This window comes from Pogoniulus pusillus, chromosome 19 (genome assembly GCF_015220805.1).
Source record: "Pogoniulus pusillus isolate bPogPus1 chromosome 19, bPogPus1.pri, whole genome shotgun sequence".
NCBI classification, from domain to species: Eukaryota; Metazoa; Chordata; class Aves; order Piciformes; family Lybiidae; genus Pogoniulus; species Pogoniulus pusillus.
The window spans coordinates 19,978,384-19,996,050 of NC_087282.1; the positions used below are offsets into that span (position 1 = coordinate 19,978,384).

The window sequence follows — 17,667 nt, forward strand, 5'->3', positions numbered from 1 at the left end:
TTTAGCCAAGGTTTTTTCTCCACCATACAAACACTCCACTAAATTACCTAGCAAGAAGGTTTTAGTATAATTAATACACACCCTGGTGTACTTATATATGCACATAAGCATGGACATTTGTATATCCCTTTCCTCTTTCTTTTCTCCTTCCTCCTTACATTTCTTCCTTTAGTGTACAGCTAGAATATAAATTGAATAAAATCCTGCTAGGTTTACTTATGTGATTATCCCCACTTTAATACAAGGGAGAAGGAGCCAGCATAGTGACTCATGCAGGCAGCGGTACAGACCCTCTGTCTGCCTGCTGCTGTCTGTCTTTGTCTTGTATTAACTGTCTCATACCACTGGAGCGTTCAAACTCGGGGTTTCAAGAAGTCCACTAGAACAGACAGTTGGAGTCACATTCACAATGGTTTGTAAAATTTGGAGTATAAAAAAAATGCACTGTGGTGACTTCTCACAGACAGAGCAGAGTACAGCCATTTCAGCTGGAAAAACTGACTACAAGAAATCATTTATCATAAAAAACTCCAGCTTCTTTTCTGAAAGCACATTTCATTTGAAGTACACTGCCATATCCCACAAGATAGGATACCCTTGGGCATAAGTTACATAAACTGCATAAAACATAATTCATTGAGTCAAAACATACTTGCTTTTTCAGGTAGCTGTGTAGAGAAAGCAGCTAGTTAAGCAAATGGTATTTCTATGAACCATTTTTTTTGTACACTGAGGCACTTAGTGCCATGGTCTGGTTGACTGGATACGGCTGGGTGCTAGGTTGGACTGGATGAGCTTGGAGGTCTCTTCCAATCTGGTTGATTCTATGATTCTATGACTAAATTCACCAGAAGCATAAGCAAGCACCACTCCATTGACCACAATGAAGCTGTGCCTATTTAAGCCAACAGTGACAATGCCTCAATTCTGACACATAGTAAAACCTGGCTTCCAAACAGAAGTCACATTTTCTGGGTATGGCCAAACCCATAGTAGTAGGAACTCATCACTGGGAATCTTTCTGAGGATTACAAGACACCAGAAATTAACAGGTGAGCAACTGAAGTAGAAAAGCTTGTATGACCACTTTCCAAAAAATGCATTGATCATTGGTTTTGACAGCTAAAGGTTTTTTTTCCACTAGTTTCTGATGTTAATTTGCAATGCACTTGTAAATCTATGTCCTTTGGAACAACAACAAAGCTGTAGTGTTATGATGCCTCCTTACTGCCCTGCTGCAGAGGCAGTGAGGTATCACTGACTGCAGTCTTAACCTTGAGGATGCATAGAAATTCTGTGTTTTCCACCAGACAATGAAAACAACTTACCTTGTGTTTCCTTTTGGATTTTGTGGGTGGTTTTTCAGCTGCTGGGGGAGGGGACTCTCGAGATGGTCGCCTGTGTTTCACATTTGCCTCTCTTGGTTCGCTTTTCACAGATGTGGTCTCAAAAGGCTCTTGTCCAGGTATCCGAGAGAGTAAAGTAAGGTCTATTTTCACCCACAGAGATTTGAGTTCTTCATATTCTCTCAGTGGGGACAGAAGTTCATTTTGTACGATTGGGATAGGAGAAAAGAGCTGCTCCTCCAAGTCGTTGCTGGTCTGGTCAATGGATGTGTTGCTGCCATTGCTAGTTAAACTACTTACACTGAGGATGTTACTGCCAGCGTCCTTCACTTTGATGCCGTTGCCAGACGCAGTGCAAGCTGGCAGTATCTTAGCCTGCAAACTCTCCTCCTGGTCTGTATTTGAGTCAGAAGTAGATGAATCTGTTTCAATGAATTCCCGGGACTTAGGGACAATTTTGCTGGGGCCTCTGTACTTTTTCTTCTCTGAAGTGAGACCTGTGCTAGTTCGTGGTTCTTTCCTTGGAGCAGTCTTCGCAACTGCTGCTTTAGTTCGAACCTTTGGCTGCTCGGGGGGTTCCTGTGTGTCTTTTTCTTTGGGAGTGTTGCTGGTATTATTTGGTTTGGGCCAGTTATACTCTTCTACACTGGAAGTCCTTTCTACCTTTTTGGGTTGCTTTTTCCCAGTAGTCCTTTGTGAAGTTGGCTCATTATGAGCTGGTGACTTCTGCTTGGAGCTTTTTGCCTCCGGGGTTTTCTGGGCAACCCGTGGTTTGGCTTTCTCGCGGATGGGACTGAGGATCGCCCGGTCTTTGGAATCGGCTGGGGGCAGGCTGCTGTTGAGCTTCCCTTTGTTTGGCCCTTCGGCCTGCTGGCTGCTCTGGGCCTGGGAGCTGGTCTCGCTGTGAGGCTCATTTTGATTGTTGATGATGGTCTTGTTGTGGGGGTTCACTTTATTTAGCCATTTATCCAGCTGCCATTTGTTCGTTGAGGGAGGTTCAGGCTGCAGTTTGAAGAACGACAAGGAACAGATCTCAGACAGAGGCAACGCTTTTCCCTTTAAATGAGAATGTTTTAAATACACCCTTTTATTTCAGTCAACTTGTGGTGACTGCTAGTTTTATGGGAGTATTTATGGAGTATTTATGGTTAATTAGGCTTCCTTATCTGGTTTACAATGTGGCCCTGGAGAAATTGAATACAACTAAAAAGTTTAGCTGGTCCCTGAAGACATAGTTTTGTCATGTTGCCTTTCTTCAGTCCCAGCTGAATACTGTGTCAATAAAATCTTCTCTAGCTACTGGCAAAAATCTAACTATTTCTTTGGAGCAATTCAAATGTAGGCCAGAAGGATCCTTCCAAAAGCTAGGATGACTATATGGGTCACAGCGTAAACCCGTAAAGGCATACAATAGTCAACAGCATCAAACAGCACAGAATTCCAACGTTTTCCTAAGAGTGAGCAGGATTTCACTCCCTTCCACACTTCCCCCTCCGAGCCCTGCTGGGGAGAAGCTGAGGCCAGCGTGGGGGTTTACCTCTGGTGTGGCACTGCGTGACTCCTCGTTGCACTCGCTGTCACTGGAGCTGCTCTCACTGTCGGAGTCAGACTCAGAGCTGCTCTCGGACTCGCTGGAGCTGCCGGAGCCGCCACTGGAATGGGCCAAGGCAGTTGAGTGTGCTGCTGGCACTGGCAGGCTGCTGTGGGGAGAAGATCCCGTGGTGTCAGTATGCTGCCCTGGCTTGAGCCACCCAGAGAACTCTGTTCACACTGACTTTCCTCGGTGTCAATCCACCCTCCTGTAGGACAGACCCAACGAAAGCTCCAGTGGCCATGCCACCACATAACCACCGAAGGAGCTGGCCAGGTTTACACTTCATGTGACACACTGATAATGGCATTAATAACACCATCACCATCACTTCCAAATGAGAAGCACTTCAGTGGCACAAGTCTGATCTTATTAGCCCAACGATTGTGAAAACTAACAATCACACTTAAATAATTCATTAATGGAACCACGGTTTCTTCATTTTTTTGCCAGTTCATTCATAATTTATGATCAAAGGAAGGACACCAGGCAACTAATATTGGGCAGGACATTAAAAAAAATAATTGTAATGAATACTTTTACACTGCAGCAGACAAAACCCACACATTTTTGATGAGTCTCCAGGGACTGCCCAAGAATTTTTTATTTGTACCTGGTTTTTCTCTTGTGTTTATGATAATGCAGTGAGAAAATGGCATTAATGATGGAACTAAACATCTCTCTGAAATCTGTTTTTCGACATGTTCAACTTCTCTAAGAGTTGTGCTAAGCAGCAGTGCTCTGGGTGCCGTTGTTTTACTCAGCATTGATTTCTAAACTGAGAGGCTGGATGACCCCAGCTTTTAGCACCACAGGATTCTGCCATTCTGAGTCTTTATAAACTCATCCTTAATTTCAGTTTTATTTATTTATTTATTTAGGTCAGAGGGATAGCCATAAGGTTTTATGTCTGTTCAGCTGATCTATACAGAGACTTTTTGATGATTGATTTTAAATTTCTGAGGCTGACAAAGCAAAGTGTTTGAAAATTGATACCATTTGCTAGTACTCCTTTATGGATATTCAATACTTCACCTTAATACATCATATGCTGCATCCCCCTTATTGAGTGATCCAGGGATGTCTAGAATTTACAATACAGCTCTGCCTTGCTTTCTGCTATCTACTTTTCTACTTTCCCTCAAGATGGACTCAAGTAAGCCAGGTGCATGCCCTTCTTCCCCTTGCAATCTCGGATGCTACGTGCATCAATATGCCCTCTTAAAATGCACAGCAACTAGGAAACTGAAAGTTGGAAAAGCCAGAAAAAAAACCCTGTTGTGTGACCCTGCTCTGCTATTTACAAGTACTGCCATTGGCTGTTGTGACAATAATAGATTGTCTTTAATTTCCTTCTTACACTAAGTTACTTTCTCTCTTCCTCCTTGTTGGTAAACCAATCCCTTACACCGCGGTTGGTAGCGTAACTGTCTCTTTGAGCACCGCAATGGCCCTGCAGTGCCCATTGACAAAACAGCTTGGTGCTTTAGGGTGCATTAATGAAACAAAATTACTCACTTGGGTAATTGCTACAGATCACTAACTTTGCTGCTCATTAAGTGCATATACTCTTTTTTCCCCTTTCTTTCTTCTTATAGAGGCTCTTCACTCAACTGACTCAAGTAGATCTACTTAAAAAAATTCAACAGGGAGTAAGAGGTAAATAAAAAGTATAGAGGATTTAAAAAAAACGGGCATTTCCTGAAGTATTACAGAAAACTAAACGTTACTGAACTAAAAATAACAGATCTTGCACTTCACAGTATCACAGTATCATCAGGGTTGGAAGAGACCTCACAGATCATCAAGTCCAACCCTTTACCACAGAGCTCAAGGCTAGACCATGGCACCAAGTGCCACGTCCAACCTTGCCTTGAACAGCCCCAGGGACGGCGACTCCACCACCTCCCCGGGCAGCCCATTCCAGTGTCCAATGACTCTCTCAGGGAAGAACTTTCTCCTCACCTCCAGCCTAAATTTCCCCTGGTGCAGCCTAAGGCTGTGTCCTCTCGTTCTGGTGCTGGCCACCTGAGAGAAGAGAGCAACCTCCTCCTGGCCACAACCTCCCCTCAGGTAGTTGTAGACAGCAATAAGGTCACCCCTGAGCCTCCTCTTCTCCAGGCTAACCAATCCCAGCTCCCTCAGCCTCTCCTCATAGGGCTGTGCTCAAGGCCTCTCCCCAGCCTCCTCACCCTTCTCTGAACACGCACAAGCATCTCAATGTCCCTTTTAAACTGGGGGGCCCAGAACTGAACACAGGACTCAAGGTGTGGTCTAACCAGTGCAGAGTACAGGGGCAGAATGACCTCCCTGCTCCTGCTGGTCACACCATTCCTGATGCAGGCCAGGATGCCACTGGCTCTCTTGGCCACCTGGGCACACTGCTGGCTCATGTTCAGGCAGGTATCAATCAGCACCCCCAGATCCCTCTCTGTTTAGCTGCTCTCAGCCACTCCGACCCCAGCCTGTGTCTCTGCATGGGGTTGTTGTGGCCAAAGTGCAGCACCCTGCACTTGGAGCTATTGAATGCCATCCCATTGGACTCTGCCCATCTATCCAGGCGGTCAAGGTCCCACTGCAGAGCCCTTCTGCCTTCCAACTCAGTCACATCTGCCCCCAGCTTGGTGCCATCTGCAAACTTGCTGATGACTGACTCCATGCCCTCATCCAGGTCATCTATGAAGATGTTAAAGAGGATGGGGCCCAGCACTGATCTCTGAGGGACACCACTAGTGACAGCTGCCAGCTGGATGTGGCACCATTCACCACCACTCTCTGGGTCCGGCCCTCCAGCCAGTTCCTAACCCAGCACAGAGTGTTGCCATCCAAGCCATGGGCTGACAGCTTAGCACTTGTACTTAATGCCACTCTTTTTGGAAACCACGTGTGCACTTGTTCTTCTTGCTTTGCACCTTCTCTTCAGTGAAGCTCTAGAAAGTGTAGGGAAACAGGTTTTTAGAGTAAACAAAGAAACAAAAAAAGTGGAGGAAAAGTGAATGTGTTTGAAAGGGAGTTTGCCTTTCAACTACATTTTGTATTTGGGTCTTAAATTTCTATTTGGAAAACACTTATAGTGGATAAAAATTAAGAGTTTTCTTGCTTCATTGTAATTATTTCCAAGAAGAAAAAATGAAAGAAAGAAACAAACAAGCAAAACTCACAAAAAAAAAGACACACACACCCCCCCCCCCCCCCAACCCCACAGGAAAAAAACAAGGTAAAGGATTCCTAAACTGAGGAGGGTAAACATGCCAATTCCATTTTAGAATACTAAAATAAAATATTAGCTTTGGAATAAAACATTATTTATGGACTTGTCAGAACAATGGAGTTGTTATTTAGAAATTACTTTATCCCTAAATCTGAGAGCCTCATCTGTTTCACTTCTATTTTCTGTTTTCATCCCAAAATGGATGGCACTATTAGTGTCTCACCCTTCCTGAACACTTCAGTTGCCACAATCCTGCCTGCAAAGATGAAGAGATGTTTAATGCTCAGCAGCCTCCCCGAGGGTTCAGGGCATGCAGCTGCCTGGCACATGCTGGTTCTACAGAGAGCAGCAACGAGCATGGCTATACCAAGCTGGTGGGCCATCAGTCATGTCCCCTGTGGCCCAATTCCTGCAGAGAACTGATGCACCCTTGTAGCAAGGCACCAGACTCCCAGTGACAAAGCTCACTGCCGGGGTTGGAGGGGTTTAAAAGCTACAGAGGGATGTGTGTGGGGCTGCTCATGCATTTGTGCAGATCTGCCTAAGAAAATGCTCTGTTATCAGTGCTGCCAAGTTTGCTCTCATTAAGATAACTGATTTAAAGAATATCAGCTCTTACAATAGATCAAAGGAGGAAGAGGCAGTGTCCCAGCAGCTAAGGCCAGACCTCTCTAGTCTTTAAACACAACCTACATCTTTTAGCACTCTGGAAGAGAACTGCACTGTAGTGGGATGCACTTACACAAAACAACTGGAGTTGTACTGTAACAGAGTGCAATTGTCTGACAAAGAACTCAAAGGGCAAGAATAAAACCATGGAAATAAATGATAGCTCCAACCTGGCCATATTTTCTTTCTTTCTGCACATCAGCCTCTAAAAAAACTTACCGTATGCCAAACATTACTGACTAACACAGTTCAACAAGCTTGCAGGAACCAGACAGACTCAAAATAATGGTTTTCATACAAAACACAATGAGGTCATATTTGTCTTTCATCTGGGATAATAAAATTATGCCTTGGCTACACTGGGCAGTTTCATGCTGAAAACATCATTGCTGATCTACATTTTTAAAGGAGAAGCATTTGTGTGCTTTGCAAAACAAAAGACCCCAAATACCTTTTCTATCATCTCACTGCGACAAAGACAGAGAGATCTTGCACACAGCCACATGCACGACCAAATTCTAATGATGCTGTTCGCTAGAACAGAAGTAAATCTACATACAAGTGCATGGAAAAAAATCTTCACTTCCAATAAAATGAATTTAGTGGAGAGATTTGGGGTTTTCTTCTGTTTGCTTTGTTGTTGGTTTTTTTTTTTCCCTTTTGTTGTCTTAGATAAAATGTATCTGATAGTTCAATGGAGCAGGTTAATTTTACACTCTTCCCACAGACTTGCTCATCTTTAAAGTTAAATCACATCTTTTAAATGTTGCTGGGCTAGATTCTGCAAATGTGCATTCAAGCAGCTGTTATACACATAAATTTGGCTTCTTCACAAAAGTATCAACTACATGAACTAGGGGTTGCCTCAAAGCAAGCTTTGTTGTGTTGCTAAGATCCAGACAAGGAATGCCAGCCTGGACAAGGTTTAAAATGGATTTAAAGTATTTTATCATCAGAGACAAGTCCTCAAAGTGACTAAAGGGGGCAGGAAGCACTCTTGAATTTGGAACACTGAATTTCCATTTCCCTGCAGGAGATGAGCACTCATGTTGTTTCTCAGTGTTGTGGTGGACAGTGTTTCTATTGCATTTGAACTGAAAGAAAAAATTAAGAAAAACAAAGCTACACAATGGAACCCAGTATTGTTTGGGTAAATAACACTTAGAAGAAAGCCAGTTCATTATTATCACTTGAGATTGGAGACTCCTACTGAGACCAGTGACCTGCTGTGATGGGATCTGTATAAATACACGATGAGACACAGTCCTTGGGCCAAAGAGCTCACAATCCAAACACACAAAGCAAACATCAGAGGTATTACAGTCATCCTCATACTCAGTGCAAGCCTGTCACATTCTCTAAGTGCAAGGTCTCTCTATAGATAATGGAAACTTCATATTTATTTTCCTTTTAATTTTGTTCTCCCCATTTTCCAAGCCATGTGCTCAGCACTTGAGCATCTGAATCCTGCAGGGCAGTCAGACATGCTTTGCCCTTACCCAGAGCCCACGGGAGTGCTACCTGGGAGGGAAAATACACATGTGACTCAGCAGTAAGGGCACCATTACTCAGGCCAGATGGATCAGCATTTGTTTACCTCTCTTCAGAGTAGCTTCTTCTGTGCCAAGAAGATGAGAGACACTGGAGTGACACCCATACTGTAGGTGGGAAGAGAACTATGATGGCATCTTTAGTTGACTGCAGACTGCTAAGTTACTCTCCTCCCTGATGTCAAACAATGAAGCAGACAGAAGAGACATCTGAAAGCAATTTGGAAGGAAGGTCTTCTGCAGCACTTTTACCTAATCTCCCTTTCTTTAGCTTTTGCAGCACACAGCACTTCCCTTGCCCTTTGCTTCTTGGCAGCATGACTGTGCACAGCACAGGCTAAAAGTATGACATGAGAAATGTCTTGAAGGAGGGGACAACCACCACTATCACCAGTACCTGCCAGTGGTTTTCAGTACTTGTTGAGCTCAAGCTTAATTACAAAGCAGCTGAGACTTGGAGGTGTCTCCCTGTGGATGGCCCCAGGTGAGGAACTCCATCAAGCTCATCACACACCAACTGTGCTTCTTTCATTGCAGTTCACTAGTACAGGTAATCTGCCTACATTTGAACATCACCCTGCACCTTGTTTGTTTTTTAACTTATAGATTATCTTTCCAAAGACAATCAAAGCAGACACAGCATTATCATGTGTCCAGGTTATTATGCTGTCTGGACAACTGAGGACTCAACATGCAGTTTATGGTGGGTTTTTTCTTTCACTGCAGTTCACTAGTACAGGTAATCTGCCTACATTTGAACATCACCCTGCAGCTTGTTTGTTTTTTAACATGGATTATCTTTCCAAAGACAATCAAAGCAGACACAGCATTATCATGTGTCCAGATTATTATGCTGTCTGGACAACTGAGGACCCAACATGCAGTTTATGCTGGGTTTTTTGTGTGGTTGTTGTCATCTAGACTATTGTATTATTTTCAACACATCATTTACTCTACTGTTGCAATAAATTATTTCAATAGCAAACTTGGTAGTTGCAATGAAGATAGTGTGAAATACTAAAACTCATTAAACTTGGAGATGAAAAAGAAGAAACTTTTTACCCTGTAAATACACATAAAAAGACTTCAAAAAGTAGTTGTGTGATTCAGATTAATGCAGTAAAACTCATCAAGAAAAAAACAAACAAATCCTAATAAGCCCTTAGCTATCTCCCTGAACTTTTCACCAATTGATGTAATCATGTTAATTGCTGTGAAGAGAATTTGGCAAAGAGACGCTGCCCACCAACAATAGGTTTATTCATTCTAACCCTTCCTTTGAGGGTAAGGATGAATTGGCCACTTGTTCCATGGCTCTACCCAGAAATCAAAACGTAAACCTCGAGAAAGCAGAGCGCTGCTGGGCACTGGGAAACTGTAGATGGGAACTGACCAGTGAGTCAACAGTGTATCAATGCTGGCAATGTATTTTCACAAGAAACAGCACTCTACAAAGGTTGCTTTACTGCACAGGCTATTTTTAGGGAATGTTCAACCAATGAAATCTGGAAAGGGGAAGTTCTGTGCTGGAAAACAGACTACGGACTTGATGGAGTGGTTGATCTTTCTACTGAGGCACTGGAGTGGGACTTGGATGAATTTTGCTTTGTGTCTGAGAAGAAAATACGCCTGTGCATCAGTTCCTGCTGAGCAAAAGAGAGACGATGTTGCCTATCCCTGATCTGGCCTGTCTATTTAAGATGCAAATTCCTCAGAACAAAGACTCTGATTGCACAGGGCACTGCAAAGTGGCCATCCAGCTCTGAGAAAGACTTTTGTGCACTATGCCTGCACTCCAGCATCTACTGGAGTAGATGGCAACACTCACTGCTGCAAGAACAATGTTGTTCTACTCACTCCACTCCGTTCTCAGACAAGAGATACAGAGACAAACTGGCTTCATCTTTTCACAAGCTAGATCAATCTCTCCTCCAGAGACTTTCTCCAGAACAGCTGTGATCCTGAGTGGAATTCCTAGGAGTGACTAGGCTCAATGAATTCCGTGCAATGTTCAAAAGAGGCTGCTTCATTATTCCAGCAGCTAATAATAGAGCAGCACCTAGCAGATTAATATTTAGTGTCAGAATTTAATACCATAACTGTTCAACAACCAAGTTTTATTTCTCTTCTATTCTCACACCATTATCAGGAAGTAATATTCTCTTCTAATTTGAAAGGGAGCTGCCATTTTTTAATAATGAATTGTTCCTATCTATATCTTCAAACTTATATATGACTGCCATTAGATTGCCTTTTAAAGAAAAGAATTGCTCTGAATGATTTGCTCACTGCTTTTCCATTGGTTAGTATTAAATTATTTATCATCAGGCTGGTAGGATTTAAATCTAAACTATCAAAGATTGGGTTGACACAGGAACTGAAAACGTGCATCGAGTCCTTTTGAAATATTAATCAGCAGCCAGGTCAATGAAATGAAATAAGGTAGGGAAACTGTTACTTTGGCTAACATTAGCACGCATAGTAAGACATCACTCAAGATGGTGCTTTCATGTCAAAACATGTGGAAAGGGAAAACCTCTCTAATATGTTATTCAGGATGTGGCAGCTGATCTGCCTGTATCAATCCTGAATGCTGTAATGCAAAGAGCACTTCTGATTTACTTTGAGGGGGAGTGTAGTTTACAAGATGTTGTATGTAAAAAGCCACATTCTCATTTTACTGTGTTCAAAAGTAACAGTTTTAATCAAAGACTGTTTATAATGGGGTTGATAGAGTTACCCAAACAGACTTTTTTCCACATACATATAACCCTTTTATATTTCCAGCTCTAAAGACCATAAAAAAAGGATAGTAAAGATGAAAGAAATAAAAAGAATGACAGAGCTAACTCCTATGAGCCACACTCTATGTCAAAGCAGAACGAAAGTGATTGACAGCTTGCATTAGTAATGAATAGAGTGGGGAAAAGCTGCCAAGAATCTGTAACAAGGTCAAAGCCTTCCAATAAAGAATTACATTAGCCAGAAATCTTAGGTGGAACTGTGTATATACATCTGCAATGTGACTTCAACCGTGGTGCTGTTTCTACTGTCCTATTCTGACCCTTTTCCAGGTTTTATTCCATGGCTACAGTGAGTTCTGAGTTTTTATCACACCTGCAATAAAGAACAGCTATAACATAGCAAACTGACTGTGAAATTCTTAAAAAAAAAAAAAAAAACAAGTGGAAGAGGAGAATTTTAATGGCACATCCCTAACAGTGCACATAAAAAACTTTCTGAACTATTGGTATGGTAATCGCTCTCCTCACAATTTCACAGCACTCTTATACGCACTTGACATGGAAGAAAGGGGATTTTGCATATTAAAAGCAATATTGTATCCATGATTTGTGCATGCATCACCCCGCTCACCTCAGAGTTAGGAAACAATTTTGTGAGCATGGTATTATTCAGGGAATGCAATGCATGTGGACTTTTTGATGTATAATACTTCAGTGAATGGATTTAAGTGTCAGAGAGCGTTATTTGTACTGTGCCCCGATGTGCTGCTGTTTGTCTGGCATCTGGAAGAACAAGAATACCATCTTTTACTGTGAGACTCCAAAGGGTCTCGTTTGATGTAAATGGAGCCATTATATTATGTCAATATTGCCTCACTGAATCAAGTTAGATATGAGTATTGATACACAGAGTCTTGTGTTCCACAGAGGAAACGTGGCATAGTGCATCTTCAGTCTATTTTGTGACTTTCCTGTGAAAGCTCAGAAGTACATATACACCCCTCTACTGTTTAGAAGTTAAAGCTAACAGAAAATGTTTTTAATGGACGTGGCACTTGGTGCCATGGTCTAGCCTTGAGCTCTGTGGTAAAGGGTTGGACTTGATGATCTGTGAGGTCTCTTCCAACCCTGATGATACTGTGATACTGTGATACTAATTTTCACTTTACCCATTTCAACAGAAAGTCCAAGTGTGGTCATGATAAAAAAAAACATCAGCAGAGAATCTCTAAAAGCAAGGTGTTGGCTTTTTTCTCATTCATTTATGGCAGGAACTTAAGACACATAACACTGCAAATGAAGTCCCTTGCTTCTTCTAACTCAGCTCTATTTGAGTTCTGAAAACAGAATCCAGGCTGAGGGAGCTAGGGTTGTTTAGCCTGGAGAAGAGGAGGCTCAGGGCAGACCTCATTGCTGTCTACAACTACCTGAAGGGACATTGTAGCCAGGTGGGGGGTGGCCTCTTCTGCCAGGCAACCAGCAATAGAACAAGGGGACACAGTCTCCAGTTGTGCCGGGAGAGGTATAGGCTGGATATTAAGAGGAAGAGAGAGTGATTTGCCATTGGAATGGGCTGCCCAGGGAGGTGGTGGAGTCATCATCCCTGGAGGTGTTCAAGAAAAGCCTGGATGAGGCACTTGGTGCCATGGTCTGGTTGACTGGATAGGGCTGGGTGCTAGGTTGGCCTGGATGATCTCGGAGGTCTCTTCCAACCTGGTTGATTCTATGATTCTATGGATCCAAATCTCTAAATCCTCAGCATTTCAAGTCTCATCTGCTATCTGAGGAAAGCTAATTTTACTACCCAGACCAACCAAGCAGTCAGAAAACATGAGAAAGTAGGATTTTTTTTCTTTAACAGTGTAAAACAACACCTCTGAACTTCAAAAGGTGCCAAAAGGCATATCCTTATTTTTCAGAGCTTTACAGTACACATAGAGTCACCCTGGGCACTACGTACAAGTGGCACAACATCAGTTCAGGAAACCACCTGAGGATTTACTCTCCAGGGGAATCTCTTGGGAGTAGATCAGCAGTATAACTACTTCCAGATCAAAGCAAAGAGGATGAACTGGTACCATAAGTCTTTGCCAGTCAGAGAAGGAAAAACAGCCTGTTGCAGTCTCTTAAAGCCACCTCTATTTAGAGAAGGCCCAAGATTGCTCCAACTGTGGCTCTTGTCAGGAGCATCACGAGTAAAACCAGCAAAGCAGAAAAGGGCACAGATAAAAACTGAGAACAATCACAACAAACTGGGCAATACTTTACTAAATCAGCTTCAGCTGCTCACAGCAACCTCCATACACAAAGCACAAACGAGCAGGACTTGTGCTAGAGGCACGGTATGGCTCACAGGCACGTCCTCAGATATTTAAGGCACAAATAATCCACCTCTATGGAGATGGTTATTGCACCCTTGCAAAGAAATGTGACCCTGTGGTGATGATAGCACCAGTATGCCACTTGTGAAAACCAGTTTGATTTCTGTGTCTTTCTGGGATTTAATGGGCAAAGTAATTCAATTCCTGGCACTTCTTCCCTGCTTTTAATATTGATAGTATTGTGAGACTGCAAGCATTTCTATGTTCATCAGATTTAAGCTGTAGGATAACAGGGGCTACAGAAGTACACAGACACTAATGAAAACCACAAGCAGACACTCAGTTTCACTGCTCCTGCCATAACAGTAAAAAGGAATCATCGTTATTAATAATGGGCAATTACTCTGAAATAGTTTTTAAAGAAGTATTCCTAAAGGCACATGATGAATTTATGGCACACCACCAGAGCCTTTCATGGGTATAAAGATGTACTCCAGCACACATGACTTGTTTCTTGAACAAGGAGAGATCTGTCTAGTAAAATATTAATAAAGCTGAATGCTGAAACAGAGGTGTCTTCCTTACCATTTATTTCAAAATGAGGTGAAAAACTCCACTTGGAGTGAAAAGAGAAACCTTCTTTGTATTTCTGTCTAATGTGAGCTCCTTGTAATGCTATTGATTTTTGCCAGTTACATAACACACTGCTTTGCAGATTAAAAAGAAAGTGTTAATTCTATTTAGGATCAAATAGCATCTTGAAGCATCTTACATTAAGAACAGAGTTAAATCTTAAGCAGCATCCACCCTTAATTGTGACATACATAGGTATTAAGGAAAAAAAAAGGTGCTTCTTTGAGTGATAAATGGACCAGAAGATCCTTCACAACATTCACTATAAATCACAAAAGGCCATTAATAAACAGTCAGAAAAAATGACAGTTACTACAAGTATCTGCTCTCATTCTTTGCCTAATACTATCAGTGTCATGTTTAAACCTGACATCTTAAATCTTCAACATGAAAACCCTTTAAGTCAAAAGGCTCAGCTATTAAACAGAATTTTCTATGCTTGTTATTTTGAATGACAGCAAAAGGAAACAGAGAATGTTTAATTCTTTAACCTTATCTGGCTGAAAATCTTTCCTTTCAGGTTTTTTTCCATCAACAGCAAAACAATGGGAAGATCTTATTAGCTTCCAAGCCTACTTCTGGGATCTGATGAGCAAGTGGAGTTGCCACGTCTTCATGAGGGAGCTAGTGGTGCCCAGCACCTTCAGGGTGGAGTTCTGTTGGAGTTATGTCAAAACACCACGAATAAAAGGATTGCACTGCCTGTGGATGTAAATGCTGAGGATGTAAATGGGAAAGACTAACTGGATAACCAACAGTTACCAGTTACAACACTGGATGCTTTACTGAAGGGCTACCTCGGTAAACCGTGCTCTCGGTCACACTGCTTGCTTTCTTAACCTAGGCTGAGAAAAACTGGGATGTCTGGCAGAGGCAATGGAATTCTGACCAGGAATGGACTGTGGACAAACCCTGTATTCTTCAATAGGGGCTCAGGAAAAGAGAAGCTGAATTACCACAATTCTGAGTATAAACTGTGGGGGTGTTGAAAAAAGACTTTTTTTCAGTATGGAAGAAAATAATTTAGATCTTGAGGATTAGCTGAATCATTTCTTCTTTAAAACTTTGTAGCAAAGAAGCTTTTATTCTGGAAAGTTAGGCTCTTAAGTTACGAAAAATTGATTTTTCAACATCACCACCATCCATTTTCCTTCAGACCGATAAGGGTTATTGTATCAGCAATGATTTGTTGAAGGTCTGCCAACAAGCAAAGGTCAGGAAGACCCAAACCACTCATGGTAACAGAGGTAAATAGGCAAAATATGACCTCCTTTGAACTTTGACTGTTTTCAACCTGATAATCATTCCTTTATTAGGGTGCATTCTTCACACATCTGCTCAGACAGCCTCAATCTCCTAATGCTCTAGTGTGGCATGGTGGCTGCCTGTTAGACGAGATCTGAAGCTTTCTTGCTCGTTAATGATAAAACTCAGTACAAGATGTCACTCTGGTAGCAGGGAAGTAGAGAACTATTGACTTGTTTTCTGTATTAGAATTAAAAAGACTCCACCCTCTCTAATTTTGCCTGCAGTACTTGGGATATCATGGACAATAAAGCTAATTTAACCAGGTCAGAAGCTCAGAAGCTTAGCTCCTATGAAAGGGAGAACAAATGGTCAGAGGTTGAGCAGGACTGACTGCTTCTGTAGCAGCACTCCAAAGCGAACACCAGTAGGGCAAATGTGCAGGGAGGGACAGGGACATTGTGGCCCAGACCTAAAAGGTTCACCCTGAATTTCAGATCAGTACTAAGCTGCTCAGTAGTAACACTGCTGGTCTGATCTCTCTCTCTCTCATTTTTTTTTTCCACTGCAAAACCTGCAAAGCCAGTCTGTAAGTTCAGATGCCCTCAGAACCCTGGTACAATTTAGCATCTCTTTGTTTCCTCCTTTGCTTTTCAAAAGAAACATCCCTAAACGTTCTTGCAAGTGAGCTGTGCAGTTGCTGCAGAGAGAAAACACAGTGGAGCAGCCTGTTTCTCCCACCATGCTCAAGTCAGGCTGGATTTCTGCACCAACAGACTGTCAATGGGAGTTTGACATGGGCAGGGTTTTGAAGCTGAAAGCTGTACTTGCTAGTTTTGAAGTGGAGAAGCTGTTATTTTTGAATCTGAATTCATAAAACATCACTTATCGTCTAGGTTACAGATGGACTCAGGATCCCACACTTGGCTCCAGAGTTTGGATAACTCACACTGCATATCTGGGGTTTGGGTTCAAGCCCATCTTGAATATAAATTTAGAACTAAAGAAATACATGCAAATACCAGGCATATTATAAGACACTGCCAGCTGTTTTCTTCCACTTAGGAGACCATGTTCTGAGAAAGCAACGTATATGGTGGAATATGGGAGTGATGACAAGCTGTATCCCTGAGCTCAAAGTGAACCTGACCTCATTCTCAAGTTTAGGGTGTCTCTTGTTCCTGACACATGCTGTCCTAGGCCTCTCAGGCTACATGCTTTATTAAGTTTGTTGAGAAACGGAACAGAGTGCTCTCCTGGAAAAATATCTGTGCTCTATCTGTGCTTCAATGACAGCCTGCAGCTCGTTTTCCAAGGAAATCCCTGCCAAAAGTCCGGATAACATTTAACTCACAGGCTGGTATACACAGAGCTGGCCTTGTGGGTCATGTTCCCAACTGTGCAATGGACTCACTGTATTATCCCTGGCAAGTCTCACGGGTTGGAATTTTCAAACAAAAGCAAACCAAATCAACTTTTGTTTTGTGATTTGATTATTTTTTAATGCTACAGCTTATTCATTTTGCTTTATTAATTTGTTGGTCCAATGGTTTTTATGTGCTGCAATTCAGAATAGGTCTCTCTCTAGTATCATGTTTTATATAGATATGGGAAATGAAATGTAAGTCTGATGCAATTACGGCTGCATGCCATGCAAGACAATACTGTAAACACGACGACAGCCTGGAAAGCTGCTTAGCAAAATGATCTTAATATACAAGGCAGTGTGAAAATGTAAAAAGAATCTATAATGACAACAAAGATTAGCCATTTGCTCTCTAACCTTATTTACAGAAGCAACCAGAGGTATTCAGGTCGAGTTAATGACCCTGTCTCCAATTAATTCAATTGTCTACAAACAACACTGATGCAGTGGTTGTCTCAGAGTCTGCCACACGGTCTCTGAGGGAATACATAAGACTCCATTAAAAGTGACAATAATAATGCATTTATTACTGAAACACTATTGTATTATAAATAAATTCCTGATGTTAAATTATGCTCCACGCTTTAACAGAAATTCAATTACTGAAATAATAAAAAAGATGGTGTATTTGCCAAGTGCTTGGACTGTAATTTGGCTGCTTAGTTACCAGCAGTTGGCTGTTTTGCAATTTCTTGTTCATGGAGTATTTCTTTTGAATAAACGCCAGGCTTTTCATACAAATTTCATGAACAAGTTGCAAAATGAAATTCTGAGCTTTTGAATCCAATTAGGAAAGTCATAACTAAATATATGATTGAAAAAATATTCTTGCAAGCCCTTCTTGCTGTTGTTGGGCTCCATGTGGTAATTGAGGTAAGCACAGGTGCTGTTCATTATGGGCCATTGTGCACCATCTGAATTCTGGGAACTG

The 17,667-nt window shown here is 42.0% G+C and overlaps 1 protein-coding gene across 4 annotated transcripts in view; it reads right to left on the reverse strand.

Annotated features, from left to right (window-relative positions):
- Positions 1-17,667, reverse strand: part of AFF2 (ALF transcription elongation factor 2) — a 357,624-nt gene that overhangs the window by 32,628 nt on the left and 307,329 nt on the right. For 3 of the 4 annotated variants that reach the window (XM_064159592.1, XM_064159591.1, XM_064159589.1), the window contains 2 exons: positions 2,884-3,046; positions 1,329-2,348 (listed from right to left, as the gene is read on the reverse strand). In XM_064159592.1, the coding sequence (XP_064015662.1) occupies positions 1,329-2,348; positions 2,884-3,046 (1,183 nt within the window). The remainder of the gene's footprint in view (positions 1-1,328; positions 2,349-2,883; positions 3,047-17,667) is intronic. The other variant, XM_064159590.1, reaches the window with a different exon arrangement.